Source organism: Mizuhopecten yessoensis, unplaced genomic scaffold, assembly GCF_002113885.1.
Source record: "Mizuhopecten yessoensis strain PY_sf001 unplaced genomic scaffold, ASM211388v2 scaffold2307, whole genome shotgun sequence".
NCBI classification, from domain to species: domain Eukaryota; kingdom Metazoa; phylum Mollusca; class Bivalvia; order Pectinida; family Pectinidae; genus Mizuhopecten; species Mizuhopecten yessoensis.
Window position 1 is genome coordinate 1099016 of NW_018404481.1, and position 21603 is coordinate 1120618.

Consider the following 21603-nt stretch of genomic DNA (forward strand, 5'->3'; position numbering starts at 1 on the left):
ATTTATGTTTTTATTTCACGTGCATGTGTAGGTTGTCGTACAAACTTTCATTCTGATATTGAAGCAACAGTATTTTTGGGATATAACACTTCTAATGCATCGTCTGAAAAATAAACATTTTTGGTAGCCCAATAACAGTCAAATGGCAATTTGTGCTCTTATTCGGCAAATAACATATAACTCTCTTCTAGTCAACAAATATCGACGAAGTAAAATAGTCTGAAATACGGTATAATACCGTAAAAACGTTTCAACGGTTGTGTAAAATCTTGCTGATCAGATTATATATTTTCTGTCTACAGCAGGCGTTCCCGTGCCGAGTCAGAATGGTGACGCTGCGGCTGCGTCCTCCTCCTGTTCCCCATGTAGAACTCCAAAGAACCTCCCCAAGGAGTGTATCTACGAGGTAATGGCAAGAGACCCTAACACGGGGAAGATATGCCCGTACTGTATCAACTTGTGTCGGTCGACAATTAAAACGGTAAAAGAAAGTGTTATCCCCGGAGCAAAACGTTCTAGTAAAACCGCACTTGGAAATGTACCTTCTAAGACTAAATCTGTCGTTTCCACTAAATCCGAGAGTTCTCGTATCACAAAGAAATCTAAAAAGGAAAGAAAAACAACAAAAACGAAATCTAAATCCAAACGAAGGTCTTCGAGGAGGAATAAGAGCAAGAAATCATCGAGAAGATCGAAATCGGCATCTGGAAAAGTCACATCAAATGTGCGGTCAAGCAATAAGAAAAACAAGATTCAAAATAAGGCAGCAACTGGACGACAATCGCTTTTAAAAAAATCCAAAAGAAGGAACAAAGCACCTTCAGTGCGTTTGGCCTATGGTCAATCTACGCCTGACAAGGTGTCACCGCTGGTACGATCTTCAAAGGCCAAAACATCACGTGACGGGATATCTCACTTGAAGACGTCACAGGTAAATTCTCGTCGATCCAGGGTACGTTCTACTGACCTTCAACCAACTGATTCATTTGCAAATGAACCGCTGGGTTGGTCACCATCTAGGGATAGATCCTATTTATCTAGTTCAAAATACAGTTCAAATAAAAGAAACAGGGTTCGAAATTCAGGCCGTTCGTTAAACAGAGAACCTTCAATATCCGGCCAAAATTACTACCCAGCGAATCACGACAGTGGATACAACACTGTCAACAACGGGGCTTGGAATGGTTATTACGACAATGGATATGACAACAGCTATGACAGCAGAGAGAATGGCAGGGATGACGACAGAAGCGACGACGATGATTGGTCTGCTCAGGGTCATATTGGAGGTTGGGATGACTCTTATGACGGCAATGATAGAAGTAGCAGTAATGAAAATGATTCGCACAGCGATAGTTTTGAAAACTTACCGCGTACTGGTAGAACAATGGCGAAAACGTCAATGCAGGGTGGTAGCAGTAGTGCTGAAAACAATGACAGGTCTCCTGTCAGAAACAATAACAACAATGGGTGGAGTGGTAGCGATCAAAGTAGCTCTGAAAACGGATCGAATAGTAGTGAAGACGATAGATGAAAATAGTGAGGTCTAGAGACCTCTTTTTTTGTTCATTCTCTGTTACTTTGGTGTTTGGGGGAGATTTTCTAAGTAAAACAAGGTGTTGTTTGTTAAATTTATGTTTTATCTTTTCACTTTGAAAGTGGTATCGTGAATCCTGTTTGTAATTTAGTATTGTACATTTACATTGTATATCCATTGCCGTACACGTTAGCTAAATAAAACATTTTATCAGCATTGACAAAATCCCTCATGGCTTATTTCATCTTATATGCCGAAAATAACGCATGAATATGGCATGTTTTAATCGCATTCACGCTTCAAGCATCCTCATCATCACCACCAGCAGCAGCAGCAGCAGCAGTGGCAGCAGCGGCAGCAGCATAGATGTATTGAAATGCGATTGTAAACCGATACACCATAGCAACACCGAACAACAAATTATATTGATAGACTCCAATACACCTCTACAAGTATGACAGACTCTGAAATCACACAAGGAAAAAATTGGTTAGAAGACTACCTACAACGTCATTGACGTAAATTGAATCTTAGTAGGAATAAAAAATAAAGATAATAAATATCGATAGAATATATATATATATATATATATATATGAATAAATAAATAACTGTAAGTGAGAGGTGAAGCAAATGGAAACGAAGTAAAAAAAAAAGTAAATACCGATACTATAATAGATAAATAAACAAAATAAAATAAAATAAATAAATAAAAAATAACAGAAAGTGAGAAGAATTTGAAACAAATGAAAACGAAGCTTAGTAGGAATAAATAAAATAACAACTATCGAAACAATAATCTGAATAAGTAAGAAAATTAAATGAATGAGATAAAATAATAAATAAATGAATGAAGTGAGAAGAATTTGAAACAAACTGAAACCCTTCTGGAGGTGAAATATAATCTATAGACGTGTTCCCTTTTTGCTGTGTTTCTGAACATTTTTCCGGAACTTTTTGGAGATGAATTTTCTTTTTTAGACTTCGGTACCGATGAGTCCAAAATAAACGAAATGACAATTCCTTAATTAACTATTCATGATTATCTGTAGGATAATGTGACCTCGTATAGAATTAAGTTGGATGGGGATTTATTACTGTAAAGGGAGGTAACTCAAATATTTTATCATATTTATGTATTTTGACAGTTTAATTTCGATTTAACTAGCTTACTAGCGTAAAACTTAATTCTTTACATTTCATTTTATAAGTGTTTTATGGTATATTTTCAATTATTTTGAAAATATAAGATACTTTCTGCCCTTTACGGGTCGAATCATTGATTTGAATCGGACATTCAAGATAATGATTATTTTCTTAAGTTGAATATTTCTTAAAAAGTGGCATGAACTTAAAACATCAATGAGCAAAAAGGTTTATGTTTAATGAAAGTGTATTCATTTGCTGCCAACTTAACGCAAAAAGCACCAATTATTTCTCCGCTTATACAGTAATTTCTTCCGCTCATTAACTAATGAGATAGTACACATAACACGCTAATGTTAGTCCTAAATTTACTTCTATCAGGGGTATTTTTCAGGTTTAAAGAAATGCAATGTGCATTCATTCAACAAACGTTTTTGTTGATTTCCTGATTCTAGTGATCGCTCCGATACTTATGCGTTGCTTGAAAGCGTGTCAGTGACCCAAGAAATTAATCGTATGAGTTCAATGGCAATGTCGACGATAACTCGTGACGTCACAATAAACAATCTTGTAGGGATTTTGTCACAGTTAATCTGTTATCAATCTTTTGTGTGACTGATAATCCATCATTATGTCATTCTAGTTCTCACGCTTTGTTTAAATAGCGTACATTGTTACATAGACGGACACCGATCGAGTCCCTACCGTTGATGTCATTCCCGATAACAATAGTGGTTTAAGCCCTAGTAGATTTCTATACACGATATAATGTTGCAATCATGTGTTAGGGTGTCTCCAGGTAGAAAGCTGCCAAAAAGACCTAGAATCGTTTGTTGTTATAGGTCTCAATTCCCACTGTGCCTCCATTCCCACTGTGCCATGGTCCTGTTTTCAAAATAGAATTAATGTTATGTTTTGTATATATGATATCGCCTAATTTTTTCCCGTAATTATTCTAGTGTTATCTTGATTTCCTTAAATGTAAAGATTACATAAACAGATGTACATATATAAGCACAAGTATGCATCATACTTGTATCATAACATATATAAACTGCTTAAGTTTAGATTTGTTCCGAATAGATATATTTTTCTTCATATCCTATGATCATTCGGAACACCTCGCCCCGATTACAGTTCCTGGCTTCCAACGTTAGATGACCGAATCGGCCGAGAAGTTCCGAATGATCCTATGATAAGCTAGTACTCCGAATTGATGTCTTAACTTAATTAGTTTTTACATACGGGTCCTGATATGCATAATTTTAATATTTATGATGGTATTTGACACATGCACAGTTCCGGTCAAACATATTCCATGCTTTGAAAAATGCATTTGTGTCTTTAAATTTACGTTCAAAATAACTTTTTAAGCTAATTGTTTACCAATTAACGGAACAGACTTTTTTTGCGAGAACAAGAGCATGCTTTCTATGGTTACCACTTCCGTCAGACGGCGAACATAAGTCGGAAATTCCAACAATATAAATAAACCTAACAAAGGTTTACCGGCTTCCGTAATCTATTGAATGTACATGGGGAATGTGAAAAGACATGATGTTACGATGGTGTAGATATAGAGTATGTGGACTGAGTACAGGTGTACCGAGTAGGTGATGTCAAATTGTCAGTAGTATATGATTTTGTTGAACAGCCGATGAAGTCAACTCGTCCCAGTATCAATGTGTTGCGCGTACATGGGTTTTCGTCAGGTCATTCTGTTCTGAGAGCTCTTGGGTCCACAGGGCTCGATTTTAGGCCCTCTGTTCTTCTATTTACATATTAATGATACTCAAGATGATATAGAAACCGACAAAAAAATAATCGCTGACGATACGTCCCTGTCTGCTGTTACCGCCTAACTAATTTCAAGCGCTGAACTCATGAGTCGACAGAAAAAATACCTGTTTAAATTCAACCTATCTAAAACTGAAATTCAAGTTGGCATTAGCAGATAATCATATAAGTTAAGCCATCCTCGTATTTTAATGAATAATAACCATAAAAAAAAATCAAAAAAAAATCACAAAAAATGGTGGACGAAACGATATTGTGATAGCATGACGTTGCTGTAATAGTCAGACTTTTACTGAAATGTGATAGTGCAGTATAGTTCAAAATACTGAACAGTCACCAGCACGTGTATGCATGATGAAGCAATACACGACTTAAGGATCCTCGTACCACTACCAAAACCTGTAACCAAGTACTAGAACCTGTATCATTCGGCATGACTACAGCTTTGTTAAATCATTTCAGAAAAGAACACGATAATCTGAAGTTCGGGGTTCGAACCCGGTCTACCCTCGCTGAATTTTCACACTCAGAAATCATACTGTTGTTGATTATATTTTGTTTATTTAATCTTTATCTTTTCTCATAAAATTCACTCAATGAAGTGAAAACTGAGTGAATTTTATGAGAAATAATAAAGATTAAATAAATAAAATATAATCAACAACAGTATGATTTCTGAGTGTGAAAATTCAGCCAGGGTAGACCGGGTTCGAACCCTGAACTTCAGATTATATATAGTGTCATTGGTCTAATCGATTGAGCTACCTGGTCTACAGAACTGCCCAGGCCAAACTGTACTACAGTCATATCTAAACGGAGTCAATAGCGGTTAGTGTATTTAGAAAAAAACACAGTGCAGTGAGACAGGGATCGTTAATTAGACATACTATATTTAATGCATTTAATTGGAGTGAGGACTCAGGTTACGGCTGCTCATACACTACCGACAGTATAACTGATATAATCTTCCTATCTACTTGGTTCATTCATAAGCCATGCTTTCGTCCTCAACAAGAATATAATTAAAACATTATCTGGAAGATAATCTAAAAATAATTAGTTCAACAATACACGAGTATCACTTACATTAACGATATAGCACCACAACTTCTTTTTCTCTACTCATGTTGCGTTAATACAACATTTTGCTTTGAAGGGTTAACATATGTATCACCAGTAGTATGGGAAAATATCAGTCTCTAATAATAAGGCAGAATTTTTACATTTGGTCATTTTCACACAGAAGAAAATATAACTTGATGAAAACGGATTCATAAAATGAATTCTATAGAATTTTGTGCGGAAGATATGTTTTGAAATGTGCCCAGACATCTTAAATACTAAGATTATCTCGTAATTGTATGTGAACGATGGAAAAGGACAGTTATTCAATTCTAAAAAAAGTGTCCACATCGAACGAATCAAAACTCTGTCAAAGCCATAAATCAAAATTCACAGCGTCTAATACATACTATATGCAAAAAACCTAATGCTTTGAAGTGATTTTGTGGTTTTATATACTAATGGTTTATGCCGTTACTTGTGTATAACGGCCGAATATTGTTTTCCCATCAATGGATACGTCCAGAAAGTGAACTGTCAACTAAGTGACGGATTTAAGATAATGTATGGTTAATTCCGTCTTTGCGTATTGCAGAGTTATCTTCTCTTGAGAGCAGGTATTAATTGTTACGTCACTTGTTTGTGAGAGAAACGTCATCAATTTTTGAGAAAACGACGTAATTTTCTCACACAGACCAAAGACGTAACAATCAATACCTGCTCCCAAGAGAAGATAACTCTGCAATACGCAAAGACGGAATATGATACACTATGGAATGGTTAACAATGCTGCATGGATGGAAAGTTTGAAAGGATATGATATGGTTTACAGTTCTTTTACAGATAATAACATGTTGTCATTAAATAGTATACAAAGGAGATAGCTTTTAATGGTAGTAGCTAGCCTTTAAAATACGATAACCTATTAAAACATATGGTATTGTAAGCTAGTCTGTCAATGAACATAACTCGTGAAAAGACATGGTATTGTTATTGAAAACGACGATAACTTGTTAAAATATGATATTGTTAACTAGTCTACAACAATGAAAACATGATAAAATGTAAAAATGAAAACCAGTTGAAACATAGAATTAAAAAATAATTTGATTTAATAATGAAAACATGTTAAAAATAAAAACCTGTTAAAATATGAAAATGATAACCTGTTAAACAAAAGGTATTTTTAGCTATTCTATAAAAATGATAACGGTTAAAATAATTTTATTAAAATAATCGCTATTGTTAGCTTTAGTCTAAAAAAAAGATAACTTGTGGTATTGTTAATTAGTCTTTAAGGACGATATCATATGAAAGATATGTTAAAATAACTAGTCTATAAAAATGATAACCCGTTAATATGTTTTAGTTGTACGGTTATTTTTGAAGATACATATCATCTCACAGGTTATCTTTCTTTATAGATTAGATAACACATCCGTTAACTGGTATGGTATTGTTAACTGTTCTTTAAAGGCAGATAATATGTTTAAAGATATGCTACAGTTATTTGTGTATAAAAAAGATAACCTGTTAAAGAAGATGTTATTGTTAAGTAATCTTTTAAGAACGGTAAACTATTAAATGATATGGTATCAATAACTAGTCTATAAAGGAAGAAAACCCGTTAAAAATAGTTATTTGTATAAAAAAAAAAAAATATGTTAAAAGTATGGTATAGTTTACTAGTCTATAAAGGAAGACAACCCGTTAAAAATAGTTATTACTAGTATACAAAACCTGATAACCTGTTAAACCATAGGGCATTGTTAGCTTTTCTATATACAGATAACCTGTGAGATTATACCTGTGGTGTTATACGGCATCGTCAATATACCCGAGCAGCTAAAATATATTAACAATGCATGTTATATACACATGTAAAATGAACAATATCTCATGGAAAACTATTCAGTGTCTTTCTACTATGTAGATAAACTAAAACAGATACCGGTATATTGTATGGATATGATTTTTAAATGGTATGAGTCGGTCTTTCTATACAGATTTTCTTTAGGGTAATAAAGTCAAAAATACCTTTCTCACATTAGGGTGTGCTTTTGAATATTCTAAGTGCATAGATATGAAATTTAAAATTACAAGTTCTGTTTACACCTGCATGAGGTTGTTTGAATTAAATATCTCTCGTATTCACGGTACGTTGACTATAGAGCGACACACCCACCAGTGTATAGTAGCGAAGCGCTCCAGTTTACGTGTATGCACACACGAGTGGTGACGGACTAGTTAAGACCCTACACCCCATTTACACCTGAAGCCATGAGACGGTCATACCAGTAAGCAACGTTTTCTCATATGCAGTTTGTTCCACATGCATTACCCTACTGGAAGTGTAAAGAAGGACACACGTTTATGCGTTTTTGTTATAGATAAAATCGCTACAAAACGTTTGTTTACATTGATTCTAGTTTGAGTCATACCCTTCTACGACTTCACACGTGGACATAACAACGCGAGTACGTTTAGCCGGATTACATTCGATCCGAGTGGACCTTGTGTTTACATCTGGTTAAACGTTGAATAAAGATTCCCCGCATGACAGAATTCAGTGTACCATTCCGGGAACAGGACAGGCTGCAAAACATGGAATTTCACCAAGAGCCAGCAACGCGATCAGACTTTCCTTTGGAACAACCTCGTCAATATGTTAGGAAACCTCTTTTACCACTACCTCCAGCTCATCTGCGGCAACAGCCAATACCACAGGAGATTATTTACCCAGTCTACGCTCCTACTACGTGTGTGGCTTACCCACAGGAATATTACCAGAAAGGAATCGCTCCTCCTCCTCTTGAACAGTATATACCAATTCAGAAGCCTATTAACATTAATGGCAGCAGCTATACAAATCTTCCCCGGGGAAGCTTTCCTGCATTGATTGCAGAAGATTGTCCCGAAAAATCTAAACCTGAAAATTCCACAAGAGGAAATCATCATTATTCAAAAGAAAGCTACTTCACAAACAAAAAGGACGAATACCAACCATATTCGAAAGATGAATCCAACAGAAAGGGAAAAGAGGAATCTATAAATCGCTCTAGAGACAATCAATCGAAACATCACAGTAACGGTCACTCTTCTGATTATAGAAATGACGATAATTCCACACATCAAAGAAAAGGTTCTTCGTCACATCGCCAAGGCGATTACTCTGATCATCGAAACAACGGTAACTCAAGTCAGCAAAGGGACGATCGAAATCCATCACATCGACAAGACAGTCATTCCGATCATCGAAACGATGATATGTCCAGACATCGAAGGAATGATCACTCATCACATAGACCAGACTCTAATAATCGAAACGACGATAAATCCAATTATCGTAAGGACGATGATTCATCACGTCGACAAATCGACGATAAATCCAGACATGGAAGAGACAGTCACTCACCACATCGAAAATACAAACATTCTGATAATCGAATCGAGAAAAACAATAAGTATCCAAGGGACAATCACTCTCCTCATCGACATGACAACTACGCCGATTATCGAAGCGACGACAAAACCAAACATCGGAGAAATGATCACTCTTCACGTCGTCAAGATACTTACAACAAACATAAAAGCGACAATAATTTCAGCAATCAAAAGAAAGACCACTCAACATATCGTGAAAACGGTCACATCGATCATCGTTACAACGAATGCAGCAAACATCACAGTGACAACTACTCATCAAATCGACACAACGGCTACTCCGATCATCGAAACAACGATATTTCTAATCATCGAAGGAAAGATAACTCGTCACATCGTCACGATAATTCCTCCAAACATCGAAGCAACGACAGCTCAAAACGTCGAAACGGCAGTTACTCCGATCAATCACACGACGAAAACTACAAGGATCGTATTGACGATTATCGCGATACCTACGATTACTCGACGGGCGACTACTACACCTACCCACTCGACAAAGAGCTTGAAGCAGTAGACGATCAGATTTACATAACAACAGACAGGTTTGTTTTGTTTATTATTTTGTATAATCAACACACACAACACACATCCACATAGCAAACCATTGAAAATCATCTTTCTACATACCTCAAAACAGAAGCAACGATAATCAACACGTTGATTAGAATTTAAGAAACTCTATTTCGACGTAACAGGTAAGGTCCACATGAACTACAGCTTAGAAGTACCCAAATGCATAAAACATACTTCAATTTTATGTAAATCGGATGTATCGGTCGGAATAATCTTTTCGCTGTATGAGCTGCTGTATTTATCTGCGGGTATATTATAAGAAGTTACAGGCAACCTGTATAACTCGTAAAGGTGAGGTATTGACTGCTTTAATCCAGCAGTAAGCCTTTTGTCACCGTCCACTGACCTGGTCGAATTGATTGTGTGTCGTACATTAACAAGCACATGTGTTATGCTGATTTAAAGTTTCGTGACACAGACAATACCTTAAGTGTGTTACCAGATATGTAGATGATTACCCTCTAAAAATGACATCTGGTAAAACCTGTGTAATAACAATAGTAATGTGTGATTACCGAACAACATACAGATGATTACTCTCTATAAATGTATGATTACTGAACAACATATAGATGATTAATCTCTATAAAGGTATGATTACTGAACAATATATAGATGATTACTCTCTATAAGGGTATGATTACTGAACAACACATAAATGACTACTCTCTATAAATGTGTGATTACTGAGCAACATATAGATGATTGCTCTCTATAAATGTGTGATTATTGGACAACATATAGATGACTGCTCTCTAAAAATGTATGATTACTGAATAACATATAGATGACTGCTCTCTAAAAATGTATGATTACTGAATAACATATAGATGACTACTCTCTATAAATGACACCCGGTACACCCTCCGAAATCATACTGTTGTTGATTATATTTTATTTATTTAATCTTTATTATTTATGTTGTTCGGTAATCACACAATAATATTTTTATCGCGGAGGCTGTACCGGGTGTCATTTATAGAGAGAAGTCATCTATATGTTTTTCAGTAATCATACATTTATAGAGAATCATCTATATGTGTGATTACTGAACAACACATAAATGACTACTCTCTATAAATGACACCCGGCACACCCTCCGCGATAAAAATATTATTGTGTGATTACCGAACAACATACAGATGATTACTCTCTATAAATGTGTGATTATTGAACAACATATAGATGACTACTCTCTATAAATGACACCCGGTACACCCTCCGCGATAAAAATATTATTGTGTGATTACCGAACAACATAAATATGATTACCCCTTATAAATGACACCTGATATAACCTATTTGATAAAATCACTAGTTTCATGTATGTTTACTGAGCAACATATATATATATGATTACTCTATTATTAATATCCGGTATAATCTAATGAAAAGGATAGGTTTGTGTATTTATTACCAAACAGCAACAAAAAGATGATTACCTTCTAGTAATAACATTTGATACAATATACGTTATACAACTACTAGTATAAGATATGATAACCAACCAACATACCAATGATTACCCTCTAGTAAAAATACCTGGTACAATATATGTGCTAAAACTACTAGTGAAAACGTGTGATAAACAAACAACATATTTGAATGATTACCCTCTAGTTATAACACCTGGTGTGAATGTGATTGGTCAGTCACGCACGCTTTAGGCTTTTTATTGAAACGTCAATATACATGACTGAATGTATGGCGCATGTGAAGAGGTCGATGATGATCAAACTTTTGAATAATAATAAGCAAACAAAACTGAAATCAAAAAGCAGTGTCAGCTATGAATTTCATGTTTTCCTGCTGTCATCATATACACCTAGTCTATTAGGAAATGACCCCGTTGATATCAACAGTCCTCATAATTTAGCACAAGCTCAATTGTGTCTTATTCATTTGTTCATCTTGAATTCTTCACCGACCTGTCCTCTAGTGCATCTAATGTTGTTGCCAGTACACGATAAAACTGTACTCACGATATTCACACGATAGAAATGTGACAGTTGGACGTCAGCATTGATGTTATTGTTCTATCAGTGCGATAGAACAATGACAGCAATGCTGTCGTCCAACTGTCAACCCTGACAAACCAAATGGAAAGATGCAAAACGTATACTGTATCTATTATATATGTTAATTCTTGTTGTGTAAACAACGTTTCTAAAAGCAGTTAATGCATAAGTGGGACAATAAGGATTGTTTGCAAGTTCAATGTTCAAGTCTGATTACATTAAGATATGGTTTGATTCCTCATATTTGTTTATAAGTAAGGAGAGATCATCATTCAGAAAATATGCTCTCTATCAGAAACTCTTTTGTATAATGTTTAAGCTGTGGATAGCTATTCTCGTAATAATGTAGTCTGGATCTCGACCTACATACACCCCCTGCGTGTTAACCAGTGTTTCGCGTTTCTTAAATCTTGCTCGGACTAACGATATTTACGGTCACTAATCACATACATTGATCAAGTAAACCTAATATTTGTAACATTATCAACAAACATATAATCTTCAATGTACCTCAAAAGATTTTTTCCAAGTTAAAGATTGTAAATCTAATACGACTAAGCGAGAAATCCATGCTGTCCCTTGATCAAAATAATGCAACAGCTGGTTCAAGTCCTAGGACAATCTATAATTTCTTTTTAGATTGAACGCGGAAGGTTGGTTTGATGGTTATAAAGCAGTCTGTCAATTAACTGTCAATGTGCAAAATATAGGCAAAATAACCTTTTTTGACTTCAAAGAATGTGTGCTTTTATTGGTTAAAAGCAACACAGCACATGCTGTTCATCCACACATGCTGTTTAATCCTACCAGCTAAACATACAGTTTCCTATTTACGTGTCAAATGAACCTTTGCCAGAGCTGGGAGCAACTCGCCCTATACCTGCAAGTTCTTAACCCATCATCAACATGTTGGATATACTCAGGTAGAGTATTGATATAGGAAATTGACTGAGATTAACTAGTATTATTTGTTTCTTTATATTGCATTACCAGGCATTTCCCCTAAGGCTGTCAAGAACATTCTTAGGGTTTAATTACACACGGACGTACTGACAGATAGCCGGATTGCAAATACCTTTCCGCTAGATTTACCTGCTTTCTCACTTTGCAAATCTTTGTCAAGTATTGATTCTTTTGGGTATGTGACAGGTGAATATATTTTGGCACTTAAAATTTACCACATAATCAAGATTATACTTCATGTATTTACACTGTATAAACAAGTTCATGGTCCTCTGTGAGTGTGTTGATATCCAGTTTTAACAACACCGACCTAGGTAGCTTCACGAATCCAAGTAACCTTGTCCTTTCCTTCTTATATTATTATACCATGAATCCAAAAAGTACCTTATATCATCATATCTTTTATCGTATCTATTAATTTAATTTGTTCACGAATAATTGCCTTTGAAAGACGAATAGTTGTGTGTTTAAGTTTATCAATATTCATATCCCACTAAATCGTAGGTGCATTTCTTCCATGATAATATAAACATCACAAGAATAAAAATGAAAATGTAGTTTTAAATCGTCAAATATAAACGTGATTTGCATAGCAAATTGTGTGCTTCTGTCCTTGATTTACGGGAAGAATCGTTATTTTACAGTTATAATACATATATATTTCTTAAAAATGTTATTACATGTTTGTGCATATCATGATAGGACAAGCCTAAATCATTTGCAATGATATTGCTGTTTTCAGTTCATGAACTTGTTAATGGTGTTACAATATGTTAATGACTTCATTACCACTTACCGGTTTGTTTATTTTTCAATGTTTTATTAACATATATGTATTCAATAAAAAGTTTTAAATTACTTTTCTACTTGAAATGTACTTTAACAGACATGATTTAAACTCGTGATAAATCATAGCCATATCAAAAGTAATATGCATTTGATCACATTAAACTTATTAAAAGACAGTCCTAGATAATTCATTTACATATCAAGTCCAAGCTTGATCACTGAATGCAAACATACCAATCCGCCGACGTTTCAGAAGCAACAGTTATTTTAGGTTTATTATGTTTTCCCTCACTTTTAATTTCAACGGCTTGCCTTTTGACCTATTTTTGTCTTCATTCAATTACATTTTGTCTTATAAAATGGCTATCAATTACACATAAATGACTACATTCAATTTCTGTGTTTAACCTTCGTCCTTATGAAACGTTTTACAAAGCATGCATCATTGCCACGGAGCATTTAAATACCCTTTTGGTACGGAATAATAGTCATTTAAATGGTCAGTAATTCTGTGAAACCTAAACCTTCTTATATCAGACTTAGACGTGTACTGTCAGGTTGTTTTGATTAGGACTACACGCCGTATATACCAATATAAACAACCTGCAGTGTAAGTATTTACTTACACCTGTATTCTCAAGGCCTCCACTCTAAGCTGTCGGAACACAGGTGATTTATACAAATACACTTTTCATTATTTAACTTTGAATACATTTATGTATGCATAAACTTGAAATGCCGTTCATTAAAAGTTAACATGGGTCTGAAATGCAGTTCATTAAAAGACAAAATTGGTCTGAATGCCGTTCATTTAAAGCGCATATTGGTCTGAATGACGTTCATTAAAAGTAAATATTGGTCTGAAATGCCTTTCATTAAAAATAAAATTTGGTCCTAAACGGATTTTTGATAACAAAAGAAAAAACAAATTTCAGGCATTGCTCATCTCAAAGATTTTCGAGGCTTTAGGACTGCAGTTCCTGTGGTTGTGATTTTTATTTTAGAATTAATTGACGTGTTCCGGTATACTGAAATTTCGGTGCAAGGACGGTGATCTATAATGAAAAAGCTCATAGCAATAACGTGTTACTTATAACTGTATATCGATAATGTTTATATAGCGTATTGCAAAGGATTTGAAAAGAAAATAGTTAAATAATAATATCTAATTTCAAGTATGGAAACATTTAATTTATACCCACTTCAGAATTACTCACGAAAAGAGTCCCTGTTTTAACTGGGTTTTTTATTAACTTTCGGTGTGCAAGGTTCCTTTTGTTATTTTAGGTATTGTACACTGTTATTGATGAATTTTTCATTATTGATTCTTGCTCCGTGTTCATATTAAATAAGCAGAAAATCTTCTGTTCATTAAACCCTATACAGAAATATAATAAGGATTATATCACGGCGGCAAGATGTTTTGTTGTGATATAAAAGCTTAAGAACGGTGCACCATCTTAAATTTCTGTCAATGAATTAATTCTAATAAAGCCAAAGAAAGACCCTATATATCTTTTGTGTCTCAAGAAATTATATTCCACATAAGAGTTGTCACACATGGCTTCTATTCGTTGAAACCCGCACAAGGAAATACGACTTCTGAGGGCGTTTCCGTACTGTCAACAGGTTGTGTAATTATTGTCATTGAAAACCATTTTAGATATTGATCTGTAAATCCTTTTCTGCTCCTTTTATGTATCGTAGACTTTTTGTTACCACGTTTCTGCTAACATTTAATATTGCTTATGCTACTTGTTACCACGTATCTGCTAACTTTTTATATTGCTTATGCTACTTGTTACCACGTATCTGCTAACTTTTTATATTGCTTATGCTACTTGTTACCACGTATCTGCTTACATTTTATTTTGCTTAAACTACTTATTACCACGTTTCTGCTAATATCTTATATTGCTTAAACTTCTTGTTACCACGTATCTGTCAATATCTTATATTGCTTATACTACTTGTTACCACGTATCTGCTAATATTTTATATTTTACTTTTTGCTGCTTTTCTGATGTTTAATGTATCTTAGCCTACCCAATACCACTTTGAAGGCCACAATAATCTCTTTGCGTGGTAACATGCTATACACACTTTACCAATAATTAACCTGAACATAACCGGTACTTACCCAATATTTGAATTTCAAATAATTAAGGGTTATTTGCACCTCCTCTTATGTTTCAACAGTAGTTTAGACAATTTAGACTTCAATGGTTGTATTGCCCCTAGCATCACCAATGATGTCTAGAAGGACAAAACCACTTTATTTTGTAGTGATATTCATTTTTGGCTGACTGTATCTATATATTACTATATTGTATTAGTTCAATTAACATATGTGTATCTTACGTTCATCCCGCAAGGGAGTTATGATAATATTTGATTATTTGAATTATGTTCCACGGAAACATTTCAAATGGTAGGTGATGTGATATACTTGTAGATAAAAAAGAAAAGAAGAAAAAATATATTCCAAACTTCTTCGAAAGTGATGTGATACACATCTGCGAGATTATTCTTGATAAAAGGAGCACACAATATTCAATATATTGAGCCTCGTCAATATAGCTAAGATAAGCTTGAACAAGAAGACATCAAACTCCTTAAATATTTTTGGCATAGAAGCAACACTAGTGACATAAATGAAGGATTCGAGTATAATGAGTATACAATAGCTTCAAAGATAACCATACAAAGGGCAGAGAATCACATGCTTACATTTAAAGTAATTCCTCGACCCTTCGTTCCTAAACCACAACCAACTGGCTATGAAGATTAAAGCCGCATTGCTGTGCTGTTATTAGGGATTTTACGCTCGTACGCTCATATTTTGTTTCAAGTATGTTTATCTGTTGTTGTTTAAAGGTGGGTTCTTTTCAATATTGGTTTGACCCAAATTTGGTTTGCCCTCTTAATCAACTCTTCTCCTTTTTCTTATTGTTTGAAATACGTCCCATAGTAAAAAAAAAAAAAGGTCTCTTCCATTGTTACAGGGTCGCCTTTTGTGGTTCTTTCGGTAACAATTGTTTTTTTACTCGGGCTGTGTAAAATATTCCCGTATTTACTGGTGTTTACAAAACCCCTTCATTGTTAGCTATTGTGCTTTTTTCAATAGAATCTTCTAGTATTACTCCTGAAAGGAAATGAAAACATTGACGTGCGACCTATTTATAAATCATTTACCTATAGGTGGGACGCTATGAACAATTTAAGAAATATGCTAGATAGTCAACCCTACGTAATGCAAAAAGATTATCTTTTTTTTGTTTGTTACTGGTACCTTTCTTCCGAAATTGTGCATCAGGCAATTCAAAGAGGGTTGTAAAGTGATTCATACGTTCAAAGACACACTATGATAATATCCAAATTTATTAAACGTTTTCTTCGCTAGCTGAACTAATTATGCTTCTTTTATGCAAATTCGTCTTTTTAATATGACTCTATTAGCTTTCTACACAAGTCACTCTCATATTATATTTACAGTTAACAACATGTAGCTTACATGACAAAAAATTGGTACCCAAAATACATTGGAACGGATATCTTGTGTGGCGTATTAACGCTTACCCGATCTCATTCATGTTATTTACATATATAACATTGCACAAAATGCATTGTAAAAATAATTTCTATAAAAAATCCAGTGCAATATATTCTTAGTTTGCATATCACAATACAAGATTGATTTTCTTTTCTCTTATCAAAACGTTTCGAAATGTCAGGAAAAATTACTTGTACGTACACGAAACTTTTTGTTTTTTTAATAATTCTCGAAAAAGTTTGGTAGAGCAATGACTGTTTCAAAATGAAACATTGATATTGTTAAGATGTATCCATTTCTTATCAAAACCATTAATATATCCTGAGAACTTCATTTTTTGGGGAAGGGGATGGATGTTTGTTTGTTTGCTTTTACAGTTTTTATTTTGTATTTAATAAATATATATAGCTTCACTTTAACATTAACTTTATAAAGGGGCATGAAATCAAACGTGTTTATAAGAACACATTTACTTGTATAATAGCTGAATTAAGTCATTTGAATACGAAATTAATACTCAAAAATACCAAAGTGTGAATAAAATCGCTATTCGAACTCAAAATTGGAGCAGAATGTAGACAAATAAAGAAAATATGTAGATTGTTGATATATCATTATTAAACTAATACATAAAAATTCGAAGTTTACTATGGGTAAACCAATCATAATTTTAAACTTAATAACGATTTGCAAAAGGATATTCACTATCCATTCTCATGTCTATACATGGATGTCTACATGATAATTTGCTTTTAAAGGAAAGTCGGGTTCTATAAAGTTATCTTTGTGTAACGTAGACAGCTGAGATCATTCAACATTCATTCATTATGTATGCTTAACTATGATATAAACATGGAACTTTTGTTGATGTAAAATCCATTTCGTCGAATGAAAAACACAATAATAGAGCAAACTTTGTTTACATGATCATATTCCCTTGTTATTATCTACTGAGTATTAGTCAGCAATATCCATTGGATAAAAATAATTGCTTACAATACAGGAACACACACTGGTGGGTTTTTGGGCGTGTGCTTCACTCGTAGTTGTGTGAATCTATTAGTAATTATAATAATTCGAGGTTCTTATTTACCACTTTATCACAACCTAGTTCGTAGGTCGTCTCAAAGCGGTTCACAAATCATTATCCGTGGTGATAGAGCTTTTGCAACCAACCAATATCTTTCTCAACTCCTTTCTCAATATCTTTTCAATTGCAAACCAGTTTGAGAGGTCAACAAGTTTAATAGGTTTGTCATTTTTTTATGTCTACAAACCTTTATAAACAGCGTATAAACAGTTTGAAAACAGCGTATAGACGGTATGAAAACAACGTAAAAACAGTACCAATACTGTTTATACACAGTACGAAAACAACGTATAACCATTACGAAAACACTTTTGATTAATTACGTATTTCAAGATATTCATCCTCTGTTTTGGGGACTGTCCGTGATTCAAACCTGCAAAATGAAAACAAATAAACCCATATATCCCAAACACTTGAGAGGCCTGCACCAGAAATATTGTCAAAAACAAAATTGCATGTTGTTGTTTTTTAATTAGATTTAACGATAAATAGGCAAGGAGATTTAATGATACCTGTACACAACAAAATATTAATATCTTTGAATTAATATTTATATTACATACAGATACGTTGAATCATTATTTTCTTTATTCTTATCACGTGCGGTTTCATACCCGTGCAAACCCGACAGGTTTATACCCCTCACGAATTTTAAACATTTTGCAAGTTCAGGTTAGGAATAAGCCTGCTGTGTACCACTGCATACGTTGTTGTTAGAGGCAACATGAAGGACCCCCCCTGCATAATCGTGTTTTTGTCTTCTATGCCATCTGCTTAGAATTGTAAATTGTAAACAATTATAATGAGTGTGTCTTACATTGGTGAACAGGAAATGTTTAAACTTACATCACTATCTGATAAGTGTTCTCAGGTTATTTGTTCGAAAATCATTTCTCGGTCTCTAGGTCATCCATTGTAAATAAGACAAAACTTATTATACACCGGAACCTATTGTGGACATCAACAAGGACGTCATCAATGTACATGTGTATGGCATTGGCTCTTCTTCGTTACCTTAACCGTCATTTAGGCGACTGATTTGGTAAACTAGCCAATTTGTTTTATATTGCAAAATTATACAAAATCGTTAAAATCGTTTCTCAAAAGGTCTATGAGCATAAGAAAATGGAGAAAAATCATCACCTGTTAGGTAGTGTTACCAGATAACTAACCCATGGCTTGGGGCTGGTTGTCATACATGTTACACAGTTTTTTAGGATTAAGTTATGATTATTTTACCAATATCCAAGAATGTTGGAAATACCTTCATATCGTTCGAACAATAAGACCCAAAAACATGGACAAATAATGATAAAGAACTATGCAATAAGCTTGTCAACGGTAAAACTAATATCTTAGTCGAACAACTGCAACCGGTTACGCTCTAAAATCAACTAAGGGGTAGCACATGATTATTCACCTGTAAATATTTACATTCGGTAGTTAAGCTGTGTACCTGTGGCAAGCGGTGCATATCACTTGTTTTTAATGTCAGTTCGTCCATATTCACGCAGAGTACCATCAAGGCCTCATCCAACTTTCAGTAAATCGAATCTTTAAACGTGTCAAAATCTTCACTACTCTCTATATATATTTCTATTTGAAATTCATTACAAAAATATTGATGATGGTTAAATATCCTAAATAAAACTGCAAGTTGTAGCCGATATTTCAAAGCTATGAAATGAAACAAAGGTTTTCATGCTCCGTGGAATATAAAGAATTATTATACCTTCTGTTAAAATCTCATAATCTGATTGGTTGAGAAAGATGTGAACATTTTCAATGTTACTTGCTCGTTTTACATAGATAAAGAAAACAGGGTGACATTCCCAAAAATATCACATGCGCCAAACGTATGCGTGCACGGTTCGTCCCAGTGCCAGGGTGTTATTCCAAAAATTGTTACATGCGGTATGCGTGCACGGTTCGTCCCAGTGCCAGGGTGTTATCAAATCCCATTCATGGTTGATTCATTCGACAACTGTTGAGATGAAGTCATGGTTTATGTCAAATCAACACAAGGACCTTTAAAAGTGGTGAAGTGCATGACACTCGGTATGATCAAATAAAAATCACATTCATGAGAGGGCGATATTGCATATTTTCACCCCAAGGAAAGCATTGTTGACCTCGGCTTCGCCTTGGGGTGAAAATATGCAACATCGCCCTCTCATGAATGTGATATTTATATATTGTTACAAAACGATTCGTGGGATGTTGTTATACTGTATCCTCTATGCATTACACACGTCTCCAATTGTGATGAAAATCTTAAAAAAAATCAGATTCTTTTCTTTTGATGTCAACATTTGCATCTCAATTATGCACACAGTTAGAATAACAAAAATAAACAGGTTTTTCATGTATACACCTGTCCCCGGAAAGTCATTTTTCACACTGATATTGTCTAGTGATAAAAGCAAAACAAATTTTGTGTAATTATCTCCCCGTCATCACTTTTTTTTTTGTATTGACTTCAAAAATCTAAATTGTAAATTGCATTTCATGACATTTTAACATAATTCATTCGAAAAGGAATTTATAAAAAAAAAAAACGAATAAACTTAAAGCTTATTTTACCTCCATACGAAAATGTATTCATGTTATAAATATGTTGTTTGTATTATAAAATAGCGGATAAACTAGTTAAACTAAAACTCGAGAATTTAGAACAAAGAATAACGCTATATCATCAGCCTTGAGATTATAATAGGATAGCCGTATATCATATATAGTCTGAAAGTACGCCTTAAAGCTAGTGTAGCTAAAAGTGGTAACATTTTGTCAAATATGTATGTATTCCTATTTTTCGGTAATTGTCTATAATAAAAAAAACCTTTTGTTTTTGCTTTTTTTGAAGTATGGTAGTCAATTCAATTTTAAACCATCAAAACATATACTTTACGAAACGCGACGTTTCATAACGATGACACCTATTGCCTATATGATGTAGGGATTGACTTCCTGTTTAACAGGGAATGTCATATGATGTAGGGATTGACTTCCTGTTTACCAGGGGATGTCATATGATGTAGGGATTGACTTCCTGTTTACCAGGGGATGTCATATGATGTAGGGATTGACTTCCTGTTTACCGGGGGATGTCATATGATGTCGGGATTGACTTTCTGTTTACCAGGGGATGTCATATGATGTAGGGATTACTTTCTGTTTACCAGGGGAAGTCATATGATGTAGGGATTGACTTCTTGTTTACTTCTTTGTAGGGACAGACTTCCTGTTTATCAGGGGATGTCTCTGTGTAGGGACAGACTTCCTGTTTACAAGGGGATGTCTCTGTATAGGGACAGACTTCCTGTGCACCAGGGGATGTCTCTGTGTAGGGACAGACTTCCTGTGCACCAGGGGATGTCTCTTTGTAGGGACGGACTTCCTGTGCACAAGGGGATGTCTCTGTGTAGGGACAGACTTCCTGTGCACCAGGGGATGTCTCTGTCTAGGGTCATACTTTCTGTTTACATGGGATGTCTCTGTCTAGGGTCATACTTTCTGTTTACATGGGATGTCTCTGTGTAGGGACAGACTTCCTGTTTACATGGGATGTCTCAGTGTAGGGTCATACTTTCTGTTTACATGGGATGTCTCTGTGTAGGGACATACTTCCT

General features: G+C 34.5%; 2 protein-coding genes across 2 annotated transcripts in view; both read left to right on the forward strand.

The window, feature by feature from the left end:
• LOC110445439 (hybrid signal transduction histidine kinase M-like) overlaps window positions 1-1756 on the forward strand; it is a 35327-nt gene extending 33571 nt beyond the window's left edge. Inside the window, exon 2 of the mRNA XM_021490075.1 lies at window positions 303-1756. Within this exon, the coding sequence (XP_021345750.1) occupies window positions 410-1534 (1125 nt within the window). The 5' untranslated portion in view covers window positions 303-409 and the 3' untranslated portion in view covers window positions 1535-1756. The remainder of the gene's footprint in view (window positions 1-302) is intronic.
• Window positions 1757-7844: 6088 nt separating this feature from the next.
• LOC110445479 (GATA zinc finger domain-containing protein 14-like) overlaps window positions 7845-21603 on the forward strand; it is a 46084-nt gene continuing 32325 nt past the window's right edge. Inside the window, exon 1 of the mRNA XM_021490135.1 lies at window positions 7845-9530. Coding sequence (XP_021345810.1) covers window positions 8098-9530 — 1433 coding nt within the window. The 5' untranslated portion in view covers window positions 7845-8097. The remainder of the gene's footprint in view (window positions 9531-21603) is intronic.